At 37.9% G+C, this 10,046-nt stretch overlaps 3 protein-coding genes across 3 annotated transcripts in view; 1 reads left to right on the plus strand and 2 right to left on the minus strand.

Annotated features, from left to right (window-relative positions):
• Rbfox1 (RNA-binding Fox protein 1) overlaps positions 1–4,267 on the minus strand; it is a 54,756-nt gene extending 50,489 nt beyond the window's left edge. Inside the window, exons 1-2 of the mRNA XM_066743384.1 lie at positions 3,900–4,267; positions 292–335 (exon numbers count right to left, since the gene is read on the minus strand). The gene's annotated coding sequence lies outside the window, so the exon portion shown is untranslated. The remainder of the gene's footprint in view (positions 1–291; positions 336–3,899) is intronic.
• Positions 4,268–5,471: 1,204 nt separating this feature from the next.
• Positions 5,472–6,372, plus strand: LOC136783358 (uncharacterized). Its single transcript, XM_066743464.1, has 3 exons — positions 5,472–5,605; positions 5,881–6,030; positions 6,126–6,372. Exons 1-3 carry the CDS (start codon positions 5,477–5,479, stop codon positions 6,204–6,206), a joined length of 360 nt encoding a protein of 119 aa, XP_066599561.1. The 5' UTR covers positions 5,472–5,476; the 3' UTR covers positions 6,207–6,372.
• A 26-nt stretch (positions 6,373–6,398) lies between these two features.
• LOC136783393 (uncharacterized) lies at positions 6,399–9,938 on the minus strand. The gene is made up of 12 exons (XM_066743512.1): positions 9,796–9,938; positions 9,595–9,740; positions 9,353–9,529; positions 8,976–9,284; positions 8,386–8,898; positions 8,205–8,310; positions 7,868–8,131; positions 7,644–7,794; positions 7,387–7,584; positions 7,147–7,301; positions 6,870–7,091; positions 6,399–6,800 (listed from the first exon to the last, which is right to left on the minus strand). Exons 1-12 carry the CDS (start codon positions 9,889–9,891, stop codon positions 6,408–6,410), a joined length of 2,730 nt encoding a protein of 909 aa, XP_066599609.1. The 5' UTR covers positions 9,892–9,938; the 3' UTR covers positions 6,399–6,407.
• Positions 9,939–10,046: the final 108 nt, after the last annotated feature.

Consider the following 10,046-nt stretch of genomic DNA (forward strand, 5'->3'; position numbering starts at 1 on the left):
AGGCGGTAATAGGTCGAATTATGCAGATAGTCGAAAATGACCCCCTTGAAGGTATCCAAGTGGGTCAAGTAACATCGTATAAAATAATAACAGGCTTACTAGGACCATTTCCCTGTCTAAAAATATTTTCAACTTGTAAAACGCACGACGAAAGAAGGAGTCTTCTTCAACACGGGAAAGTTGACAGAAAACCCGCTGCAGGAACTTGCACGTCGATTTGAGAAACAAACCGAAAAGAATATCGCCTAATAAACACTGACTAACTCGACAAAGCTGTTTGTAAATACTCACGGTTGGTGGGAGGTGGGGCGTCTTTGCGAGGAAACGAGGTCAACCTGTAAAATAGAAAAAGCAAGATGATTGTGTGTTAGTGGAGGTTTTACAACGGGCTATGCTATGCTTTCTATGGCGATATGGCACTATGCAGTTACTCTGCCAATCTTCCCATCCACCCAACCATTTTCATACTACGTTCTCGCCTTTACCTTCATTGAATTTCATGTTATCGCCTTTTTCTCACCCTTATACTTGCATTCGCTTGCATAACCTCTCACAAATACCAGTGTCTCTCTTATACCTATACTGCAGCTATAAATTATTAATACCTACACTAACTTTCTTTCCCAATAAAGTCTTTATAGACATCTCAAAGTATTCTATATCAAAAGTTTGAGGTTATGCCGAGAATATTTCTTTTCTGCTTAACGATGAGTTATAACAGAGAGAAACAGCTATACGACAGACTTATGCGAAGCATGAAATTTTCAGTGATCCATATACCGAGGAAGTGAAATTTTCGAGGATATCTGGAGCGTATATTATCGGTGGTTTATCATAGTCCCCGAACTGTATCACGATTCAGAAGGAATAGAATTTTCATCTAGTGATAGTGAGGGGTGAGGGGGGATATGTATCGTGGCAGAATCTCACCCGTGGGAAGAAACTTGGGGGGCGGGGGATACTAATGGAAATTCGTCTCAGGCATATTCAAGCGGGACACACCAATGCTCTCATAAGAATTTTATTATTCCTCCCCTTACAGCTTCTCCACGGAGTTGGCTACGACATTCCAGCACGACCGAGTAATTAAAAGCCCCTCGCTACCACAGGATTGGACGGAAATTTCTCTCTTCTCGTGCTGCCTCTCAGCTGCCTCTGGCAAACCTAACCCCCTTTCATCCTTTTTCCATAAACGCCAAGAATTTCATTTCATCAACAATCTTTTCCACAGGTCGCATGAAAATATTCGATTAACTAAGTCTCCAGTTATTTGCAAAACGGGCCATAAGTTGTACACCTACCTTCAGGCTTTATAATTAACAACAGTTGGAGATGCACGGAGTCCCCTATGCTCAGGCCTGTGTACTACACGAAACTTGCAACTATGGACACTATACCTGGAGAGATAATGGTGTTTCACCAAGGGAGTATGGGATCTCATTACTGCGCTTGGTTAATTGGAATCACAGGAAGCACTAGCATTGGCTATTGTAATCTTTGACAAGACTGGATTAGAATCCACTTACGTCGGGGACATGGAAATTTGCCAAACGCCGCAGATGGACTATGAAAATTCGTTTGAATTGAATGGTAGAAATTCAACATGACCAGAGAACTTACGAATCGATCTCCTGCACTGGCAAATATTTGGCAGGAATTTCGATTTGCTGCAGCGACTAGTTTAATTGAATAGCTAATAATAGTTTAAGTGCTGGACGTGAAAAGCGAGGGAAATCAACTTCCAGCAACTGTTTCGCATTTTCTTACAACTCTTCGATTCGCTTTCATATAAAATTGTCTTTCCATTTGCCAAATTGAGTGGAAAGGAAAAATTTGATGGATCGATATTTATTTCGTCTCGTCGAGCGTTTCAACGAATTTCCATTTTCTATCTTGACGTCCTCGAATAGTGTCTGACGTGTCATCGATGTTTCTACTTGCTGGCTCCGGTTGTCTGGCGTGTCACTCGACAAACTTCCCTTTGGAGGATCAGACAAGATAATCCTTGCTCGAGTGAGATCCATCTCAACAATAATAGAGATTATTAGTGGAAATACGTGAGAAACAATAGGATCTCTAAAATGAAAACATAACGTCCAGTAGAAAAAGAGAATCATGATCATGCATCGGACTGTTCGACTGGTATTTCTCTGCCTTTCCGACTTATCAATGAAAATTCCCTTTGCAAGCATGATGCACCATTATAACCTAATTAAAAAAAAAAGAAATTAATTTCATACACAAATATGAGAATTAATCGTTAGAAAATTTGATGCATCTCTAAGATAAATGATGAAAGATGACTTTGTACGATGAGGGATAAATAGGTGAGCCACATATTCCAAGTGTAACGTCCTGCAACGGTCAGGATCAATATCCAGGTGCACGATATATCCAGGTAGCACTCGTAGAGTCGCTCGATGAAAATTCTCTCCTCTGTTTATTTTCCATCCATTTCGCGTCCATCCTACGAACGAGGGCTACCACCCCATTCACACTCGCACTTTGGAAAATCCTCTACGATTCGTTTTTACGCCACGCAAATCTTCCCTTATAGCTCCCCCAGGAAATCCTACCAAGAAACTCTCAGTTAGGAGCCAACGACCAAAAATCCTTTTTGATTTATCTCTGGAAGCTACTCGAATATCTTTGCAAAAGTTGTGTATTCAAGAAAAAATTTAGAATAAGAGAAAAATAAAAAAATTTTTTACAACGATAGACAGAAGATCCCGGAGTTTAAATCTTTACAGAGAGACGACCTGGATGGTTGATAAATCCAGTGAAAATTGGTGAATCGAGTGGAGCGATAAATCTTGATCGAGGGGAGTTTTCTGTGGCAGTGTCGTGTAGCTGGATTTGTCTGGAGCTATTTGACCCTTGGCCGAACTCTGAGATTGGCTTCGTTAAGAAAGCCATGACGAGTTGGCTAGCGAAACGAGGATTGTTCGACGTTGCAGCTTATTGTCTCTCTCACTGTATCTCTTTTTTCTCTTTCTTTCTTGTGGTCTATTTCTCTGTTCCAATCTTCATTGATGTATCTCTTTTTCTCTTGGTGCGTCCTTATATCTGTCTGTATATATCTCTCCTCTCTCATTCTCCCTTTAAAGGCTCATGCACACGTGGATCCCTGCGCACGCACGTGTACATTTAATTGAGGTCGTACATATCCTTCCAGATCGACACGTGGACTTCTACTTCTTTTCTTACAATCTTTCCATTTCATTGGTACCATTGATTCACACACGGTAAGGTCTCTATCTCTGTTTGCAAAGTTAAACCAGCCCCCATATTGGGCTTCACAAAAAAAACTTCCCATGTAGGAAATGAAAGAAGGAAAATTCCAAGCAAGATACAAGTCCACCGTAAAATCAACCTAGGACTAGGATTCTGTGACGAAAAGCCAAATAAATAAAGGCATGGAATGAGTAGTGAGTGAGAGAGAGAGAGAGAGAGAGAGATCTATTCAGATTTACCAAAACGAGATTAATAAATTGGTACATTCTTTCACGCGTAAATTATCGAGGGTAGCGATTCATCTTTCAATTTCCTGTTACCGGAAGCGTCTCTCGCTCCATATATCCGACTGGACTGTTTCTCTCCCCCTCTATCCCTTTTCACCTTTTTCCAACAATGTGGATTTAACTCGGACGGTATCGGTCAGCATCGGTGAGACTCGTTCACTTTCGCAACGTGCCACAACCTTAGACCGCGTGACAACCTTCTTCCTGCTTACCCCGGAAGGAAACATGGCGGGCTTTTTCCTTCCCTCCAAAAAAAAAAACAAAATTCTCTACAATCCAGTGAACGTCAGATTCACAGAAAGTCTCTAGGACGAGAAACTAACTCGTCAACCTTCTATATAGATTGATAAGTTCGCAATGTTGGCCTATATTATTCACCTTGATCTGGCTGGAAGTGGTAGATGCGTTTCCGGAAGTGGAAGATCGTTGGAAGAAACCAGAGATCTGGATTATTGTGAAATCACCCAGAATAGTGTGAAAAAGCACGTTCGTCCCATTTTGATTCGTTAGCTGAATGAAGAGTCGATATTTGTGGAGGCACTAGCGAGTCGTTAAACGCACTGAAATGTTATATGCAGAGGCTGCAAATTTGTCGAAAGGGCTGAATGTTTACACAGCGTGAGGGAGCAGTGTAATAGCAACAGGGAAACTAACAGGTTGGATCACATCGGTGACCGAGTAACTCGAAGGTTCGCACTTCACTGTTCAGTGTGCTGCTGACTGCTCTGAGTGCCGAGAGTGCTCCTTCCCTAATCCCTTCTCTCACTGCTCTCCCACTCTCTCCCTCTCTCTCTCTCTCCTTTTCTCTTCAAGCCTACCCCAACTGCGTACGCAACTCTCACCACTTCCACTACAAACAGCTCCTCAAAACCTTTTTTCGCTCACTCTCTTTTTTAATCACTTCGTATCCTCACTTTTCTATTTTACATTTCATTCAGCCTTCTACCTAGCTCCAATTATTTTTCAAAAAGTGCTACATTCGCACCAGCAGCTGATCCAATTAATTTCTGCGCTTTGGTGCACATACAGTCTGGAAACGGTAAAGCTAACTGGTAATTCGAAGCTGAAGGAGAGTTTTGTTTGTCAAGGTAGCTATTTCCGTAACTGAAGTTCAGTGGCAATGCGGGTAAAACATTGAAATATATACTGAGAGAGATTAGCCGTTGAATTCCCAAGTACTTCTCTAGGAGTATTGAGGCAGCTCGGTGCGATTTGTCCTTTGTAGAAGGGGCGATGCGAAGAAGTGGGCTATCGTATCAGCTATCGATCCACCATCCGTTTCGCAAGCCCATTTCGGACCCCACCAGAATCCACTTCCGCTTCCCCTAATTGTACTTGTTGCATGGACATTCGTCCTGCTCGACTCTCACTCTCCTCTAACGCCCTCTTTCTTTCTCTTCCTTGCTCGTCCTAGTAATTAGCTAATTTATTTCATCTTGATAGTCCTATTATTGAACCAACTTGATCCTGTTCCAATTCAATAATCATCAAATCTCATCTAGTTCAACAGATTGTTTTTTTCCTTTTGCTCTTAAAATTATTTGATAAACGAGCCTGTGTTGTTACATGCAAAATATTATATTCATGAGAATTTGAATATTGAGAAAATGAGAAGAAAGAAGGTTTTGGAGGTCAAGGGTACTAAGGGAGGAAATTAGGTAGAATTAATATATGGAAAATCTGTTGTAAGAGGAGAGAAAGTAGAGAAGGGAATTTAGAGAAGGGGACTGTTAGTTTTGCTCTTAAAATTATTCCTGAAAATTTGAATATTGACAAAACGAAGAAAAGGAGGGGTTTCGAGGTCAAGGTGACCCATAGGGTGGAAATTAGGTGGAATTAAGGTATGGAGAATCTGTTGTAAGAGGAAGGAGAGCAGAGAATGGAATGTATATAGAGAAGGAGACTATTAGTATTGATTAGAGGCGGTGGGCAGGCGCTGCAGGCTGCAACACAACATGGCGCTGTCGAGGTTGCACGGCCTGATCCTCTTCATCGGCTACCTCGTCGTTGTCAAGGCCACGAGTTCCTCCTCCGGTAAGATATTCGTCTTTCCCGAATATCCTTACAAGGAGACCACGAAAAATGTGAGTTTCTCCAAGCAACGATCTAATCTTCAAATTTATCCCATTACTCTCTTGCTGCTGGATATACACTATTATAGCCAGTACTAATCGAGGTCAATCTTTCAACGCCGACCAATTGTTGCTCGACTCCAATTAAAAACTGCTCGATAGACTTTGCCAATTCACTTTTCCTCCTTGCTTCATCTGTTCTTAAAGCTCTCTTTCTTCCATTTATTTACTCGCTTCCAACTTTTCCCTTGTTCTTCAAGACAGTACGAATTCGTTTCTTGTTCTAGGAACTATTTTTCAGGCAATTCGAGCAAGCCTGTGAGGAGAGTAAGCCTTGCAAGATGTTGCTAAAGGACCAAAGTGGAGTAGCAAAAATACGTTGCATTCGTGAATGTGTTTCTCCCTCTTGCTATAAAGAGATCTACTTGTTCGACCAGGTAGACCTTATTAGAAAATTATTTTTGCACGTCTTCTCGAGATTTTGCTGAAAATTAATGATTAATTATTAAGTTGCGTTGTGGATCATTTTCAGCTGGAGGAAGGAGAAATAGACGTGAGACTAAATTCATTTAAGGGTTGCTTTATGCAACGCAACGGGAGACCAAGGAAATAGTCAAAATTAGACTTTCGTCGGATTGCTTACTTTAATTGATTTTTTACCTTATTAACTATGCTTAATTAAAATTAAGTAAAATTGTTAATGACATTAATCAGTCTTGCTCTCCAGAATTGTCATAGTTTTCTACCATTTTCTATACAACTCAAGTTCTTGTTACCTTATTATATTAAGAAATAAAAATATGTTCAATAATTATTATTCATTACTCTCTTCGTCTGTCTCGAGAAGGGATTGATCACACTGTTGCGCAGCGTCCATTATTCGATTGGCTTCGTCCAGCTGACCATTTTCGCGAAGGTGTTTCGCGTATTTCACAATTGTATCGATAGCCTCGTAAAAATTTGTGTAAAAAATTCCTCTCTTCTTAGGGATATTCTCCGGACAATAGATTGTTCTGTACTTCAGCCACGTTACGACATAATCGTGAAAAATATTTGATGGTTCGCTCTTCGATATAACGTTAATTATATATTCGTAATTACTGATCAAACTGCATAAACGATACATTGCGTGCTTAATTCTTTTGCAAGCATAATTTAACATCGCTGATAAACATTTATGAATGATATCCCTGTCAGGTCCCATCATCTACAAGATATTCATTGAATAAAAAAACTTAGTAAAAATATTACTCAAGCAAAAATTAAGAAGACTTACATAGTAATACATTAAAAAAATTGATTCATACACTGAAATCATTTTTTTCACTTTTTCATCGATGTCATCCGTTTTAATCATTACGAGTCTCTCTTCGTCTGCTGCTTGGCGTAAGACTTCGTATAAAAATTTCATTACACTCGGCGAAATCCGTAGAAATCCTCTGGATCTCATAATCAATGCCCAGAAGTTCGTAAAATCAATTTCCAAGCAAGCTTCGCACTAAAAATATTTTAATGTTAATGAAGGTTTGAGTTATAAATAGGTGAAAACATACTTCAAGCTCTCTTGGAAAATCATAAAAGGACTGAATGATTATGGTAAGCAGGTCTAAGGAAGCTGCAATTAATTCCTGATCGTCTTTCTGCGTAAAAAATCCATCTTTATACAATTCTTCGATAACTTGAATGTTATCCGCGTATTTCTGGCAAACTAGAAAATATCAATTCTCATAATAACTTGAAACCAATTAAAACAATTTCTGTAAAAGAATATATTTGATGGAAAAAACACGAACTTTTGAAACATTTTCGAGAAATAGCTTCACTGAATATAACATATGCTTGCTTGACTGCTAAACTTTTTAGCCTCAAGTCCATATCTTCGATAATCATGATTTGTAACAAACCATTCACGCATCTAGCAATAATATGGGATGGCAAATCTTTTATTGGCAGTATATTTGCCAATTCTAATATTGCTGTCACATGTTGAGCTGAAAATAAGGTGTTATTTATAATACAAATTATTACAAGGTAGGTTTTTTGCTATTACTTTTAGCACTTGTACAGCTCAGAACATTAGGCATGATGCTCCATACGTTTTCAGTGATCTCACTTGATGAATTTCCAGTAGATATTAATCCTTTAATTGCTTTGACTGATAATAACAGAGCTTCTTCAGGATACCCTTTCTGAATTATATCCTGAAAGATCTCAGAGGATCAAAAATATATTCTTTCAAGAAATGATAAATCAAAATAATTTCAATGGATTTACCAATAAGCTATGTCTAATAGCAGCATTACAATTTAATTGCAAAAGCGGTTTTATATCGCCATTGGACTCGATAAGCCAGAGATTAATGACTTTGAAACGAATATCTCTAGGAAGTCCAATGCTGTGTAAGCAATATTTTATCAGTGAGATGTGATGAGTATAAGCATTGACTATATCAGAGTTTTGCAAAGCCAATATTAGTTTATTCACAGCTACATCATATCTTTCCTGTTGGCTTGGATTAGGATGAGCCAATGCTGAAAACTAACACAAATTGATCAGTGCAAAGAATTTCATATATGAATAAATCACTTGTTTAATAAATAAAATTGTTTACAGCAAATAAAAACCAGAGAGGCTTTAGAACTACTGATGGCAAAGGTTCTGCATCATCGATGTTTATTATAATTTCTATAAATGCATCCAAGGACATTTCTAGTTTTCTAAAAATATTTAATATTTTTTACCTATTATTTACAATAAATTAAGAGATCTCAATTAAATAATTATTTTCTTACTCATTGGAGATCAAGATGTGAAAATACACCATAATCATGAAAGCAATGCCGGTTGAATTCTGCAATTTTAAAGTTTCGTTTATCCAATCTTCACTATTAACAGTGATAGACCTTAATCCATCATGAATCATAACTGCAAATTTCCTGGGATCTCCTGGCCATGTTTCAAGGAAGAGAGAGCACAAAGCCAGGTGTGTTAAAATTTCACTCAGTAATTTACAGATATTTTGCCTTGTACTTGAAATATGTGATAACATATATACAAAATACATAATGTATCCATCAACAGCCAAGCATTTGGATAATTCAAAGTGGTTAAAATCTGGAATAGAAAACATTATCTCCAGACACATTACAAAATTCATTCTCATCTCATCAAAATTAACATCTTCTGTTTGAATGGTTTTGAGAATGGGAATTAGAATATATATCATTGCTGAGAAAATAGTTTCCCCAAGTGCTGTCCTATTTTCTGATACCATTTGTGAACAATTTACTGTAGCAGCAATTAATCTGTATTATAACATTGATTGATTACCATACAAATAATGGATATGCACTAAATTAATGACAACTATGTGTAAATCTACCTTATGGCAAAGCAACAGGTGCCAACAGAGATAGTAGTCACATACCAGGCTTTTCTTTCATCATCGCCAGATTCCTTGATAATTTTCATCATAGCTATAATACCTTTTTGGGCCAGCTCAATAATCAACAATCCATCCTCTTGCTCGTCTAAAACACCTTGGCATAATACAATGTTCAATAGTCTGACTGACATAAATTTTAAAGTGTCAGAAACTGGCTTCTCCCAAGGATCTAAATTCTTGAGAAATAGAAGAAGCTGGTGCGGGCTACACACACTCTCTAGGTCCATTTCAAATAATTTAATCATCCTATAATCAGGCAAATCAAATTTTCCTGTTTTTATTACCAGACTTAAGTAACAAATGCTGCACATTACCTCTGCAGTATTTCCCAAATACCTAACAAAATAAATGGAAAATTTGAGTCATCTTCCCTCCGAGACTCCACCAGAAAATGAGATACTTTCAACATTGCATCGACAGCTTCAGTAGCTGTTTGGTTCTCATAAAATTTCCTGGACTCTCCTACAAGGGACAAACATTTTAAAGCAACCCTGTGAAAATAAAAAAAGGAAATAAAAACTGGTCAAATTTAAAAAAAAATTCATATAAAAATTACATTTTAAAATAATCTCCAGAAATTTGAAAAGCATCGCAAATATTTGAGATTATATCCGATTCGATGAGTTGTATAATTGCAAGAGTTTTTTGAGATTTATTATCAGTGGACTCTAAAGCTGCAAGAATCTTTTCAACGGCTTTTATCTGAAAAAATGCATTACTTTAGCGACTCCACTAAAAGGTACGCTTCTGTATTAACCTGTGTCTGCTCATCTCTGTTCATTAATTGCTTTTTAATATCAGGTAATAGATCCTTCAAATCTGTGGCTGCTACCTTAAACAATGGGTCAGACATTGTTTAACCGAGTTTTAACAAAAAGAAGCAACAATATATTGTTGAAATGGAACACACTGAACTTCGTTTGATTTGAATCTTTTTGAAAACTTTCGTGGTCACGTGACTAATCTACATACGTTAATGGAGGGAAATTCAAGTGAACACAAAACGAA

Source organism: Prorops nasuta, unplaced genomic scaffold, assembly GCF_024137725.1.
Source record: "Prorops nasuta isolate Cenicafe-Biocafe unplaced genomic scaffold, Cenicafe_Pnas_1.2 PNAS00033, whole genome shotgun sequence".
Classification (NCBI taxonomy): Eukaryota; Metazoa; Arthropoda; class Insecta; order Hymenoptera; family Bethylidae; genus Prorops; species Prorops nasuta.